We start from the raw sequence: 16525 nt of genomic DNA on the forward strand, positions 1-16525 counted from the left end.
CCGGCTGCCTGTCCATTGGCCAGCCAAGGTGAAGTCACCCCGACCACGGCCGGGAACGTATTTCACGCCCTTTTCCGGGACCGCCGGGAATGCGCACACCCAACTTGACAAAAAATTCAGGCCTATCACATGCATCAGAAAGCTCAGTGCAGGAACCAGAGTCTAATTAGGACCCTGCTCGGTCGGAATGGTTCAACATCACGTTGGAGAACCCACAACCTCTCTCACCAATAATCTACCATATTGGGTGGAGCCGCTGAAATTCTCCACCTAAATCCATCGTTTTAAGGATTACGGCAGCACAAGATGATGATCTTTTGAGGATTAATGGGTTTGTCTCCTAAAGAAAGGCTTGGTCTGCACTCAATGGAGTTTAGAAGAATGAGAGGTGATCTCACTGAAACATCGGAGATTCTGAGGGAACTTTCCAGGGTAAATGCTGAGAGGACCTTTCCTCTGGCCGGGGAACTATGGGCACAATTTCAAAATAAAGAGGGAGATAAGCAGGACTTTCCTGTCCCTGAGGGTCGTTAGTCTGTGGAATTCTCATTCTCAGAGAGCACTGGAGGCTGTGGGTCATTGAATATATTCAAGGCCAGGTTGGACAGATCTTTGACTTACAAGGGAGCTAAGATTTATGGGGCGGTAAGTAGGAAAGTGGAATTGAGATCACACCAGACCAGCCTTGGTCCTTAGCGAACGGCAAAGCAGACTCGAGGGGCCAATGGCCGACTCCTATTTCCCATGTTCTCAATCGCCAGCTAAATATGACCTGACCAGTTACCCACTTGTGAAAATCAAAGGCATTTCACTAACCAGGGAGATACAGGAAAGAGCCAAAGACACTCTCTTCCCCAACCATCAGCCCTTTTTGGTGGCACATTGCCCCACACATCACCGCCTGATAACCAAGCATGTTGGGCAAGAAATCTCTCGACACCAGTTGCAGGAACAGGTTGCTAGCAAATTGGAACCTCCATTTAAATTCAATGGGGGGGAATGTAGTGTGAACTAGGCTCTGATTGCACCATCAGTTCATTCTATGTTGACCAGTTCATGCCCACTGTATCTGTTCCTAGCCTTCCAGCCGTCCTGAATATCTCACTATCTCATTGCTTACAATGGGCCATGAGGAGGCAGTTCAGCCCCTCGGGCCCGTTCTGCTACTCAATCAGATCACAGCCCGACCTGTGCCTCTGATTCAGTCCTCCCTTAATACCCTACATAGCAAAAAGGCCAAGAGAGGCCTGACAACCCAAAACTGTGACTGGCCACCAAAGCTGCAAACTCACTTTTTTTTTAAACGCATATATTCAAACTTGTATCAAAGTAGGTTACAGAAAATAAACACTCCGGGAAACATTCTTCCCAACATCAACTGTAGAGTTTGTACAGATTTTCCTCCTTTTCACCCCTTCCCCACCCCGGCCCCGTCCCCGCGATGAACAGCTCCTCAAACACGGTAACAAACATCCCCCACCTTTCCTCAAACACCCCTGCTGAGCCCTTTAACTCTATCTTCTCGAACCGCAGGAAGTCGACAGGTCACCCAACCCATGCTGCTACCCCCGGTGGCAATGCCGACCGCCACTCCAGCAAAATTCATCACCGTGCAATCAGAGAGGCGAAGGCCAAGACATCGGCTTCCTCCTCTCCAGGAGCTCCGGCTTCTCTGAAACCCCAAATATCGCCACCAAAGGGACCGGGTCCACTCCCTCCTCCACTATCCAGGCTAACACCGCGAACACTCCCACCCAGAATCTTCCCAAATTTTCACAACCCCAAAACATGGGCGCATGATTCGCTGGCCCCCGCCCACACCTCTCACACTCACCCTGCTACCCCCCTGAAAGAACCCACTCATTCTCACCCGAGTCAAATGCACCCTGTGCACCACCTGAAACTGCATCAGGCTCATCCTTGCACAAGAGGAGGTCCCGTTTATTCCTTCGCAGTGTGCCTCACTCCATACTCCCCAATTGATCTCCATTCCCAACTCCGCTTCCCATTTCTCCTTGATCTTCACCATTCCGCTCGCCTCCCTGCTCCCCCAGCCACTTATATATATCCCCAATTCTCCCCTCCCCTTCCACATCCGGAAGCAGCAGTCGCTCCAGCAGGGTGTATCCCGGCAATCTAGGGAAACTCCTTCCAGACCTTTCGTGCCAAGTCCCTAACCTGCAGATACCTGAACTAACTACCCCTCGGCAGCTCTACCCTCTCCCTTAGACCCTCCAGACTGGCGAACCCTACCTCCAAATACAAATCCTTGACAGCACTCAAACTGAACCCCTGACAAGATTCCTACTCCATCCTAACCCACTCTACCCCTTTCCTTCCCACCACCGCTGCACCTTGTCCCCCATTCGCCGCCCAATATAATGAAGCAAGTTTGGCAACACCAACCCCCCCCTGCTGCCTCTGCAGCAGGGTCCTCCCCACCCTCGGCACCTTCCCTGCCCATACAAAGTCAGAGATGATTGTGTCCACTTTCCGAAAAAAGGTCTTTGGTATAAGATCGGGAGAGCCTGAAAGATAAACAAGAACCTCGGCAGAATATTCATTTTCACCACTTGGACCCTCCCCGCCAACGTTAAGTGCAGTGTATCCCACCTCTTAAGATCCTCCCTGGCTCCTCCACCAGCTTCGTAAAGTTCCACTTATGGAGCCCCGTCCATTCCCTCGCTACCTGAATCCCACAGTACCTAAACCCTATCCCCTCGCTACCGCAAATGGCATCTCTCCTAAATTAGCCCGCTGTGCCAGCTCATTCACCGGAAATACCTTGCTTTTCCCTATATTCAGCTTGTATCCCGAGAACCCGCCGAACCTCCCCAACAGGCCCGTAATCCTTCCCATACTGTCCAACGGATATGAAACATACAGCAAGAGGTCATCGGCATAGAGCGACCCCCGATGCTCCCTCTGTCCCCGCATTATCCCCTGCCACTCTGCCGACCCCGAGAGCCATCGCCAATGGCTCTATGGCCAGCGCAAACAGCAGCGGTGACAGCGGGCACCCCTGCCTCGTACCCCTGCTTAAGTCAAAGCTTTGTGAGCTCATATCATTCATCCTCACCCTTGCTCTTGGCGCCACATACAGCAACCGCACCCATGCCACAAATCTCGGCCCAAACACAAACCTTTGAACAAGTACCGCCACTCCACCCGATCAAATGCTTTCTCCGCGTCCACGGACACCACCACCTCCGGTACCAGAGCTCTCGACGGATTCATCACCACATTCAACAGCCGCCTTATATTACTAGCGAGCTGCCTGCCCTTCACAAAGCCTGTTTGATCTTCTGCAACCACCCCCGGGACACGATCCTCCTTCCTCCCCACCAACAACTTAACCAATACTTCACATCCGTGTTCATAGTTATATGGGTCTATACAACCCATATTCTAACCGGATCCTTCCCTTTTTGGGGATTAGTGTGATTACTGCCTGTTTCATCGTGTCCGGCAACTCCCCCTTCTCCAATGCTTCATTAAACGCCCCACACAGATTGTGGTGCCAGGTCTGCTGCAAATTCCTTTTATATTCTGCCGGGTACCATCTGGCCCAGGGGCCTTCCCCGTCTCATACCCTGATACTGTCCAAGTGCACTCCCTCAGCCCCAGGGGGCTCCTCCAGCACCTGCCTCTTTGCTCCTCACCTGGGGAAATTCCAGCTCGTCCAGAACCATCCCATGTCTCCTCTCTCCTCCTGGGTCTGCCTCATAAAGTCCCTGGTAATACTCTCTAAATGTCTCATTATCTTCTCCCCTGGCTCGGACACACTCCACCCAGCCCAGTCCGGATCAATATTCCCTGGACGCAGGCCTGCCCCCACAGCTGGTGCACCCGCATGCGGCTCGCCTTCTCCCCATTCTCGTGTTGCACCCCTCTTGCCCTACGCAGTTACCCTACCGCCCCTCCCCGTTGTCAGCCTGTCGAATTGCCCCTGCAACTTTTCCTCCTCGCCAATCCCTCCACGGGGACAGCCTCAAATTTCCCTGTCCACCTCCACTATCTCGGTCACTAGACGGTCATGCTCCGCCCTCCTTTCCTTATTTGCAAACTCAACTTGAATACAAGGTGCTATGCCCGAGTCAGACAGGAAGTGCTTAGTGTTGCGAGGCAGCACAATTGGGTGTGAGGTTTTGTCCTTGATAGATAAACAGGCAGGGTGGGTGTTACCGTGAAGAGATCAAAGAAACATCTGAAATTCTAATGAAAGTGATGCATGATCAATAACTCTCAAAGCGAGATTGGAGTACAATTGACGGCTTTATTGGACTAGATGTTTGCCCCCAGCAGTGCAGGTACAGAATGTAGCAGCTGGGGAGACACAGACTCTTATACTCCACCTTACTGGGCGGAACAAGCAGGCAGGCTTCACCAATGATCTTACTGTCTCAGGTACGTCCCACACTAATGATCAACCTAGGTACCGTAATACCCCTAATACCGACTACCACAGAAAGCCTGTTTGTGTTACTGACAAAGGAACCAAACACAACTACACTACTACAGGTTTGATCTCAGAGTTCACCTGACAGACCGTCTTATTCAAAGATACGTATAGCATCATGAAAAAACATCCTTTTTTGCAATGTCGCAGTCATAAATCTAACCATCAGTATTATTATAATATGCAGCACATATATTTTTGTTATTGCTCAACAAATTAAGTTAATATTTGGTAACGTAACAGAGCACAGATTCGGGATGTCCTCTCTCACGGGGGCGAAGGCTTGGCAAGAGATTTTGGGGAGGGAGAGGCTCATGCTGAGCATAAACATCGGCCATCGACCGGTTGGGCCAAACGGCCTGTTTCTCTGCTGTGAACGCAATGTAGCTCAACCCAGGATTCAACCCGGATTTTCTCCGATCTCCTGTTCCAACTTGGGCAGAACCCTGAGCACATTCCCAGACTGTACTACACTGTTACTCTGAAGATTCTGCCAGTCTACCACTCTTGTTACCACAGGAGATCTACAGGGTCCCCTGCCAGGGTTGCCAACTGTAATTAAATGTATTCTTGGCGGGTTTACCACATGACTTGTCTCCCCCCCCCCCCACCACCCCCCCCTCCCAATGCTCCAGCCATTACTCGGCCAACACATCCATCCTCGTGACGTACGGCCTTCTTCCACCAATTGGAAAGCAAAGACTCATTAGCCAATTGGATGTGTTGACTGTCATCCAAACAGAAAGAGAAATATTCAAAGAAAATGATGGTTCTTCTCCAGGCTCACACACAGCAGTGTCCTGGAGATTTAACTACAATTCCCGGAGACTCCAGGCCACTCCTGGGGGATTGGCAGCTAAATCCCCTGCAGAAACACACAGCAAAATAATTTGACAAAGTGAACCTGAGATGTGGGGCGAGATTCTCCCGTACCTGGCGGGGGTCCCGGCGGGCGAAGTGGTGTGAACCACTCGGGCGTTGGGCCGCCCCAAAGGTGCAGAATCCTCCGCACCTTCAGGGGCTAAGCCCGCCCTGGAGTGGTTGGTGCCCGGCCGGCCGGCAGGACAGGGGCTTGGCGCCATGCCAACCAGCGACGAAGGGCCTCCGCTGGCAGGCGCGAGTCGGCGCATGCGCGGGAACGCCAGCACTCCCCGTGCATGCGCGGGAGGGTTCATCTCCGTATCGGCCATCGCGGAAGACCACAATGGCCGATGCGGAGTAATAGAGTGCCCCCATGGCGCAGGCCCGCCCACGGATCGGTGGGCCCCGACCCCAGGCCAGGCCAACGTGGGGGCACCTCCCGGGGCAAGATCCCCCCACGACACCCCAGGAATCCCGGAGCCCGCCCACGCCACCAGGTCCCGCCGGTAAGGGACCTACTCTAATTTATGCCGGCGGGACCGGCTACAGGCGGGCGAGACTTCGGCCCATCGTGGGCCGGAGAATTCGGGCGGCCCCGGCGCCGATTGAGTCGCGCCGGACCCTGCCATTCTCCGAGGCAGGCGTCGCGACTCACGCCGGGCCGGTTTTTGGGGGGGCGGGAGAATTGGGAGGACGGGGGGGCGGGATTCACGCCGACCCCCGGTGATTCTCCCACCCGGTGGGGGGGAGGGGGGTGGGGGTCGGAGAATCCCGCCCTAGATATCTGCAGTAAAAAAATGAATTGCAAGCACAGAATTCTCCAAGAGGCTAACACAGAACTGACCGCAGGAAATACACAAGCCTACGCACGCTCTTCCCTCTCTAGGTTCTCAACATGCTAAATACAGGCTTATCGCACAAATTCACTGTGATACTGGACCTCAAAACTATGAAACTCTTTCAGTCTCTGAACTGCTCCTTCTGGTTGTATACTCACAGTGGAGTACTGAGGGTGTGCTGCACTGCCGGAGGTGAAGTCTTTCAAATGAGAAGCCCCTTAGATGGCTGCCAAAGATTCCCTGGCATTACTTCGAAGGTGTCAGGATACTGGACCAGACCCCAGCATTTGTTAGGATACCAGACAAGGATACCAAACAATTCGTAAAACAGTGAGGAAAGGATATTTCACCCCGGGAGTGATGACTCTGACCAATAGGTATCTTTTATGTTAAACACAGAATTAACCACACTAACATCAAAGAAATAGCTTTGCCATTATCAGTTAAATAGTTCTTAACCACAAAGAAAAGCTTATACTCACTGTCTACACCTGCTACTAACTCCAATTAAGCAACCCCAATACAGTTCAAATGCCACTTATAAATAAAGTTAACAAACGGATTACCTGCTTAGCTGTGTAGAGACTTTGGGAGAGACCGTTTCAGGAACAGATTCAATACACCTCTGCTCAGCCCAGCCTGGCAGCATTTGTCAAAACTGCTGGACAACTTAAAATCCTTGTCTTGTCAGAGTCAAATCCTATGGCAAACTGCAATACTGAAGACAGACCTGGCTCCTCCCATCAATTACATCACCTGTATCCCATGAAGATGCCACAGGACCTGCTTAGCTAGAACTAAATACAGCCCCTGATAAATTATCTACTCTCCAGGGAATGTCCAGCAATCATAACAATGTTCCATTAGCCTCCTATATGTAAACAAGTAAATGATTGGAATGAGTAATTGCCTTATTTTTACGACTCCTTAATTACAGCTTTAGCAAACACTCAGCCTGGATACCTTAACCTATGTTATTCAACAATATAACTGCAACAGAAATACACCTTAACCCAGGCTTTTAATAACATTACTGCCAAATATAAATATGATATATAGCAATTCATACATTCATCATACGTGGCCAATATATATCACTGAACCAACAGCACCACAAACAAAAATGATATGATCATTATCACATATCTACTTGTGGGACCTTGATTTGTATAAATTGCCTGCCATATTTTCTACATCACAGAAGGCAAAGGTCAAAAAATATTTAATTGGTTGCAATGCACTTCAAGGTCATGAAAGACACTATACAAATGCAAGGTGTCTCTTTCTTTTCATTAAATAATTTTAAAGCTTAAGTTAAATCTCGCCTGACAACAGTACTGAAGACTTGTGCACTAGCGCCCCTAGCCAAGCTGTTTCAGAACAGCTATAATACTGACATCTCCCTGGCAATATGGAACATTGCCCTGGTATGTCCTGTCCACAAAAAGCAAGACAAATCCTACCCGGCCAATTACCAACCCATCAGTAAAATCATCAATAAAACGATAGAAGGTGTCATTGACAGTGCTACCAAGCAACAAGAACCTGCTCACGGAAGCTAAGTTTGGGTTCTAGGGCCTCTCAGCCCTAGACCTCCATGTTGCCTTGGCCCAAACATGGACAAAGTGCTCGAGGTAAGGCGAGCGTGACTATCATGGTGGCCAAAGACAAGGTGCTAACAAGCCCAATTTCATGTTCCTTGTTGTGGTGCCTCGAGACTAAACACTGGAGACTTCCAGTAACGAACACTGGGATTTATTAACAGCAGACAAAGGCAGCTATATACAGACACAGAGCAACAATACTTAGGTATAAACTCTCTGGCTCCGGGGTCCACACTGCGCAGGCCCTTGCTCCTAGGGCCTCGCGCTTTCTCCCCATTGGTCGGAGTTCAACGCCCCCACACGATAGACCCCGTGCTGGTCACATAGATGCTGAGGCCCTTAAAGGGGCCACGCTACCACACTCGAATTTTCCAACGCACTCACAATAAATCTGTTTATGCAGCCTCAGAGTGCAAATTAATATTTACAGAAAGTTAATTTCCTTAAATTCGGAAAACATGTCGCAACTCTCCCGAAAACTGCAGCTTTCAACAAACCACCGAAAAGTCACTTTGAATCTGTCAGCTGCTTCCACAGACAAACACTTTCATCCCAGGTGAACCACATCCACCTGTAATCCCCGGCGAGGGAACCTGCGGATCAGGACACATTTTGAAACGAGAAGTCAAATGAGCACTTTTGTTTGAAAGGAGAGGATCCCGGAACACAGAAGGGGGCCATTCGGTCCATCATATCTGTGTCGACTGTTTCAAAGAGCTGTTCAATTAGCATGGTCCCCAACGTCACCGCTCTCTCTTTCCCCCCCTCAGTCTGGCAATTTTCTTGCCCTTTTCAAGTATTTCACCAACTCTCCTTTTGAAAGGCTTTCAATGGTCCCTTCAATCTTTCATCCCTATTAGTTTAATGAAGCATTTCCCATTGAAACGTGAAGAGCAACAACTCCGAAACGCTCGAATCAAACAAAGCGTTCCTCCAGTTGTTGGCGAAGGCCAACTGCAGACTGTGCTCAACCAGCCCACCATTGCAAAACACAAAGCAACACATCTGCTGTTGGATGTCATTCTGCAATTGGGCAGCACTTACTGAACAATCCTTAGTGTGCTCAATAAATCAGTCGTGCTTGTTCTGTGGCTCATTTATACTTTTTATCATATCATAGAATTTACAGTGCAGAAGGAGGCCATTCGGCCCATCGAGTCTGCACCGGCTCTTGGAAAGAGCACCCTACCCTAGGTCAACACCTCCACCCTATCCCTATAACCCAGTAACCCCACCCAACACTAAGGGCAATTTTAGACACTAAGGGCAATTTATCATGCCCAATCCACCTAGCCTGCACATCTTTGGACTGTGGGGGGAAACCGGAGCACCCGGATGAAACCCACTCACACACGGGGAGGATGTGCAGACTCCGCACAGACAGTGACCCAAGCCGGAATCGAACCCGGGACCATGGAGCTATGAAGCAATTGTGCTATCCACAATGCTACCGTGCTGCCCTTGCTAGAACTTGCTAGAAGTGACAGACATTCATATACAGTGACCCATTCTCTGCAACCAAAAGGAATATGTTCAAGCCTTCTGTCTTTGTTGAATTATCCGAGAGCTTGGGGAGCCATAGTACCCCGCTGACTTGCCCCATGGCAACGCCTCGTCCAACCAGAGTTAACTTTTCAAACAATCAGCACGCTTTACTCCCGTAATATAATTTTTGGCGATTGTTGGAAATTTGGCATTCTTGCATTTGTCCTGATAAATGCAAGATGAAAAGATTCAGCAACATGTCGCTCTTTTCAGCAACACAGGAAGCACTAAGTCTCAGCTTGAAAAGAGCTGCACACGGGTGAGAAACTATGGCATTCCCAAGATAAAAGTACTAAACCGTCACGAGGAACAGCCCCTCGAGCTTCTTCCACTTTCAATGCGATCATGGCTGGTCTCTACTGAGACCATTAATCTTCCCATTCGCATTGCTCCTGCCAACTACGTAGCCAGTAACTGCTCTTCAAAACTAATTCACTGGCTGCTGCAGAAATGAAAGGTCTTCTGTCCCTTTGAGCCAGCATTCTACATTTCAAGAAAATACGCTTTCTTTTGTAAAGTACAAATGAATGATCCCTCCACCGGGAATGGTGGGGATTTGAAAAGATGCATTGATTCTGGTGAACAACTAGCCTTGAGCCAGTTTCACTGGCGAGGCCAGCTTGTGTTGTCCATCCCTACTTGCCCTTGAACCGATTAGCTAGCGAGGCCATGCTAGAGGCCATGAAGATTCAACATTAGTGAAGCAAATGGCTCTTTATGACAACCAAGAATGGTTTCCTGACCACATTACGGAGACTCGCTTTATAATTCCAGATTCCTTAACTGAATTTAAATTCCACCAGCTGCTGTGGTGGAATTTTAACCTCTATTCACAACACATTAGCCTGGATCTCTGGATTACTCGCTCAGTGATATTACAACAACGCCAATATCACTCCATAATGCGCTAACTGTGAATGTTGGGTGAGGATAGAATCAGGTCCACAGTTCCTTGCTCCCTGATCAATCGCCTACTAGCATTGTGCAAGAGCAATAGCCACATTGGACAATGCCCCGGCCAATCAGGTACCCCACCGGATCTTAAAGCCGGAGAGCAAAGTTAAGAGTCACTGACCAGGATATGTTCAACGTAATGAAGTAAAGAGGGAAGACGGCATGAGTGAACAAGTCATTCCAGGACAGACAGCAAGATTACAGGATTTATGAAAAAGGAGACATGTTTGACAAACCTACTGGAGTTTTTTGAGGATGTAACTAGCAGGATAGATAAGGGAGGACCAGTGGATGTGGTGTATTTGGATTTTCAAAAAGCTTCTGATAAAATCCCACATTGGAGGTTAGCGTGCAAAATTAAAGCACATGGGATTGTGTGTGTGTGTGTGGGGGGGGGGGGGGGGGGGGGGGGTAGTATATATTGCCGTCGATTGAGAATTGGTTCACACACAGAGGTTTAGGAATAAATGGGTCTTTTTCAGAGTGACAAGTGGTGACTATTCGGGTCCGGCAGGGATCAGCGCTTCGGCCCCCAGCTATTCACAACATACATAATGGATGAGGGAACCAAATGCAGTATTTCCAAGTTTGCTGACAACACAAAACTAGGTGGCAATGTGAGAGGTGAGGAGATGTTAAGAGGCTTCAATGGGACTTGGACAAGTTGGGTGAGTGGGCAAATGTGTGGGCTGCAGTATAATGTGGATAAGTGTGAAGTTATCCACTTAGGACGGAGAAACAGAATGACAGAGTATTATTGAAATGGTGTTAGATTGGGAAACGTTGATGTGCAAAGAGACCTGTTGCCGTTCTGCACCTATCACTGAAAGCAAGCGTGCAGGTGCAGCTAGTGGTTAAGAAGGCAAATGGTATGTTTGCAAGAGAACGCGAGTACAGGAGTGTTATGGTAGACTTCTCCCAACTACCACCAGGAGACCCAGGAACAGGTTACAATTGTTTATTCATGAATCAAAATGGAGGGAACTTTGTACAACGTTACCAACAGAGAGTGAAGGAGTGTTTTTCAGAAAAGCCTCTTAGAAGACAGTTTTAACAATGATGGGGTGACGTGGGTTCCATTTGACTTCAGAGGAGATAGTCAAGCCAAGTATTAAAAAAAAAACATACTCGTCATGCTAACGTCTTGTGGGGAACTGTTACCCACATTGCCCCCCATCCTCCCCTTACCACAAAACAACACAACTGTTTCTGAAAGTGAGCAAACAAGGCAGAGAATGGTTACCTAATGCTCCACCCACAAACAAAGCTATATACCAGCGCTGGCTGGAGAAACTGAACGCCGACCTCCTGCGACTGTTACAACGAAGCTTTGTCTTTATATGTCAGCAATCTAATACTAATCTGTAGCGCTTTTAAGCTCTACAATAGAAAGGGGTGTGGTTTTCTGTTTCTAAACTGAACACCCATCTGCTTCAGTGATGCACCTGGCACAGATGCAGCCAGCAACGAACCCGGAGCATTTTTGCCCTCTTATTAGTTTCTCCTCTGGCGAAGGATCAATCCAGGCCACACACTCAGTGTTTTCACGCACCCCGGGTGATTGAGCCCTGCCTCCTGGAGGAAGTCCTCCCTCTGGGCAATGATTTCGACAGCTGTAAAGAAAACATTAGCTTACTCACCCCCCCCCCCCCCCCCCCCCCCCCGCCCTTTGGTTTAGAATCAAAAGCTTAAAGCTACATAATGGAGTTATAGACTTGTCCTGTTGGTCCGGTGCATACCTAGTGAGAGCTGACACGATCGACAAAGATTTTTTCCAGTTATAGATCCGTGAGACACGGGAGGTCAAAGACAGAAAAGTTCAAAGGGTGAGCTGTCTACCAGCTGTGGTCAAAGCAAACAACATGAAGAGTGCCGATAGGGAAGCTAGCGATGACACAAGCTTTCTCCTTTTCAATAAAGCAAGAGAGAACATCAGAAATACAAGGAGGGGGAGGCCATTCGGCCCCATGAATCTCTGGAATTTAATAAAATCATGGCTGATCTGATCATGGCCTCGACTTCAGTTTCTTGTCTGCCCCCCTATAACCCGTGACTCGCTGGTCAATCAAAAGTGTGTCTAACTCAGCCTTGAATATATTTAATGACCCGGCCTCCACTCCTCTCTGCCGGAGTGAATTCAACAAACTAACAACCCACGAAGAGAAGAAATTCCTCTTCATCTCCGGCCTAAATGGGAGAGCACTTTTTTGAAACTGTTCCCAGGTTCTAGATTCCCCCACAAGGGGCTCCTCTTAAACCCCCTCAGGATCCTATGGGCAGAATTTTACACATCCCCTTCCTCCCCACAAGGCAGGTTCTGAGGGAGGCTGCCTCACTCTTAAGGCCCCCTCAGAGTTGAAGGACCCCCCCACTCCCCAACAACCCCCACCGGGAACTGGGAGCTCTGCACTCATGGAAACGCTTCCTGCCTTGACATCACACTGGCACGCCCTTTCTAAGGTTAGAGTAGGGGGGTCCCTGGCAGTGTATTTATAAATACGCAAGTCTCTGAAATTGTATTAATGCTTGAGGAAATGTCAATAGATACAGAAAATGAACAGAATTGGTCAATATTTGCAGGGTGTTCCCAGGAATGTGTCAATAATTGTAGGCATTCCTGTAAATGTATCAATCTTTGCATCGGATTTATAGAAATGTGTCAATATTTGCAGGGGATTCCCGGAAGTGTGTCAATATTTCTACAGAGTTCCCCAAAATTGTGCCAATATTTGCAGGGGATTCCCGGAAATGTGTTAAAATTTCTACAGAGTTCCCTGAAATTGTGCCAATATTTGCAAGGAATCCCCATCCAGGAAGTCTCGAGATTCACTGCACCTTCACAACCCTTTGCAACAGGAGAAGGCTCAGCCATTAACAGATAAAGATAGAGGACTCTACCATAAGAAAAGTTGACACATTTGCAGTTGCAGTGAAAAACGTACCGACTCATGCAGTCCTAATGTGGCCATCGGCAGAGCCCAAATTGCCTATTTGAAAGTGGAAAGAAGCAGGCGCCATTCTGGGCTTCCCAATAAGCAATGGGACCCACCATTAAACAGGCCGGTTGCCCTTACTGTTTAAGATTGCGTATGAAGAACGGTCACTGAGGCAAGAGAACAGAGGGCAGGCATGGAATCCTACGGCCAGCGTGAGTCAACACCTTCTTCATGGAAGAGGAGAAAATTGACTGAGGTGGGAAGTTAGAAATGAAAGAGCAGGTTTTCTGCGATCTCAGAGAGAGGGCGAAAGGCTACAACAGCTGTCGATACCTCAACTCTTGAACCCTTTAAATCACAACCCTCCACAGAGAGCGCGAGATCTACGAAGAACCGAAAACAGATAAAAGCCAGCAATACCGCAAGCCACTTTTTTCATAGTGACCTCTCACTCATTCCATGATCACTGTGAGCCCTATGTCCTCTCGGCTAAATGGTCGTCCCTCTTGTACAATGCTAAGCAGTGAGTGCCTACCAGCCAACTCAATGGCTTGTTGGGCAGCCCACGACGACATCTACTGCAGTTCCTTCCAGGTCAAATAGGCAGACACACTTCAGTACGATCACTGTTGTCATCTTGCAAACGAATGGAAAAGTTTCTCAAACACCTTCTCTCAAAAGGAAAGGCTACTAAAAGTTCTATATTCTCACTGCTGGAGTCTCAAATTTTCCCTGTGATATCTCTCCGCAATCCAAAAAGGGGGGAGAAAAACAAACACAAAGTGCACTCAACGTTCCGTGTTTTCCCTGACCTCGAGGTTTGTAGGTTAGCCGATATCCTTGCAGAGGAAGGGCAGGTGGTTTCCATGCCAGCTTCAGCCGGAAGTGTTCAGTTTTGGCCACTCGGAAATTCAAAACTCCAGCCAGGGTCTCTGAAAGAGATACAAAATAAACCAATCATAGACGCCATTATATGGTGTAACACACTACAATGAGGCCTTAAATCAAGGCCTCAAAGATCTCATGGCATTACTGGCATCTCCCCTCAAAGATCCCATTAAGAAGTCTTACAACACCAGGTTAAAGTCCAACAGGTTTGTTTCAAACACGAGCTTTCGGAGCACGGCTCCTTCCTCAGGTGAATGGAGAGGTATGTTCCAGAAACATATATATAGACAAAGTCAAAGATGTCAGACAATGCTTGGAATGCGAGCATTTGCGGGTAATCAAATCTTTACAGATTCAGAGATAGGGGTAATCCCAGGTTAAAGAGATGTGAATTGTCTCAAACCAGGACAGTTGGTAGGATTTTGCACGTCCAGGCCAGATGGTGGGGGGTGAATGTAATGCAACATGAATCCAAGATCCCGGTTGAGGCCGCACTCGACAATCACCAGGCAGGAATGTTCCCTTCCAGTCGGGGAACACTTCAGCAGTCAAGGGCATTCAGCCTCTGATCTCCGGGTATGCGTTCTCCAAGGCGGCCTTCAGGACACGTGACAACGCAGAATTGCCGAGCAGAAATTTATAGCTAAGTTCCGCACGCATGAGTGCGGCCTCAACCGGGACCTGGGATTCATGTTGCATTACATTCACCCCCCACCATCTGGCCTGGACTTGCAAAATCCTACCAACTGTCCTGGTTTGAGACAATTCACACCTCTTTAACCTGGGATCACCCCCTATCTCTGGATCTGTAATGATTTGATTACCCGCAAATGCTCACATTCCAAACATTGTCTGGCATCTCTCACTTTGTCTATAGATGTTTCTGGAACATATCTCTTCATTCACCTGAGGAAGGAGCAGCGCTCCGAAAGCTAGTGTTTAAATCAAACCTGTTGGACTTTAACTTGGTGTTGTAAGACTTCTTACTGTGCCCTCCCCAGTCCAACGCCGGCATCTCCACATCAAATATCCCATGGCACTATTGCAAAAATAAGCAGGAGACATCTTCCTGCTGCCCTGGATAATATTTATCTAACTACCATAACAAAAAAACAGATCATCTGGTCATTTATCCAGTGGGACTTTGCTGTGTATGATTTGGAGGTACTGTTATCCATACCACACCTGTAATGACACTTTAATGGAGGTCTTATGGTGCAGTAGGAAGCGTCGCTGCCTCTGAGCCAGAAGCTCTATGTTTGAGTCCCACCCCAGGACTTGATGGCCAAGGAACATGCATTCTTAACCCCGTCAAACAGATCCGACTGTCAACCTGCAAATCTTCCCAAACCTGCCAAAGGCTGGCGGTAAGAGTGGGAGAGATTCCTGGTCAGCCACACTTGATGGGAAGTGATGTCCCTCCAGCTACATAAGCCTCCAGTGACCTGTTCCGGGAATTGCTAACTATGGAGACAGATGAATTTTGCCTCAGGTCACCACTGGGTCCGAGAAGAGAATTGGAATCGGAACTACACTTAAAGTTATTAATTGGCTGTATAAAGTGCTTTGGGATGTCTTAAGGTCGTGGGAGATGTTATATAAACCCAAATCTTTCTCACATTGAACCTATTACAGTCAGGTTTGCTTTTATAATTCAAAGCATTTTGAACCCTCGACTGTGGGAACACAAGAGAAAGGTGTTGGGTGTCTTGAAAACATTAAGGTAGATACGTCCCCAAGGCCTGATGGGATCTACCCCAGAATACTGAGGAAGGAAGTTGCTGGGGCCTTGACACAAATCTTTGTATCCTCACTGGCTACAGGTGAGGTCCCAGAGGACTGGAGAATAGCTAATGTTGTTCCTTTGTTTAGGAAGGGTAGCAAGGATAGTCCAGGAAATTACAGGCCAGTGAGCCTTACGTCAGTGATCGGGAAATGAATGGGGAGGATTCTTGGAGACAGGATTTACTCCCATTTGGTAGCAAGTGGATGTATTAGCGAGAGGCAGCATGGTTTTGTGAAGGGTCACTAACTTGATTGAATTTTTAGAGTGGTGGGCACAATAAGAAGTCTTACAACACCAGGAAAAGGACTGTTTGGGGGTAACCACCCAGCAGTGTGCAGGATTCCTTGTTTGAAGACATGAGGCTTGTGGAGACGTAGAGATCAAGGAGTTGCCAGAACATGCCTTCATACTGGAAGTCCATTTGATTACCTTCAGAAGATTGAGTGAAAGGGCTTTGTGTTAAGATTCCACTACACTTTGTTTGAAGACTGCTTCCTGACAGCGTCATTGAATTGTCTAGCTCTAATTTTAAGGTTAATGCCCCCTTGTTCGAGAATTCGCTGCCATTGAAAAACTTTTAATCCTTAATCCGAGGGACATAAGAACAAGAGACGTGTTATGAAGAGCAGACTTTATAAGATTTGTAAGACCTT

General features: G+C 48.3%; 1 protein-coding gene across 1 annotated transcript in view; it reads right to left on the bottom strand.

The window, feature by feature from the left end:
- Positions 1-16525, bottom strand: part of col7a1 (collagen, type VII, alpha 1) — a 408534-nt gene that overhangs the window by 322412 nt on the left and 69597 nt on the right. Inside the window, exon 9 of the mRNA XM_038812016.1 lies at positions 14011-14130. Coding sequence (XP_038667944.1) covers positions 14011-14130 — 120 coding nt within the window. The remainder of the gene's footprint in view (positions 1-14010; positions 14131-16525) is intronic.

Source organism: Scyliorhinus canicula, chromosome 11, assembly GCF_902713615.1.
Source record: "Scyliorhinus canicula chromosome 11, sScyCan1.1, whole genome shotgun sequence".
NCBI classification, from domain to species: domain Eukaryota; kingdom Metazoa; phylum Chordata; class Chondrichthyes; order Carcharhiniformes; family Scyliorhinidae; genus Scyliorhinus; species Scyliorhinus canicula.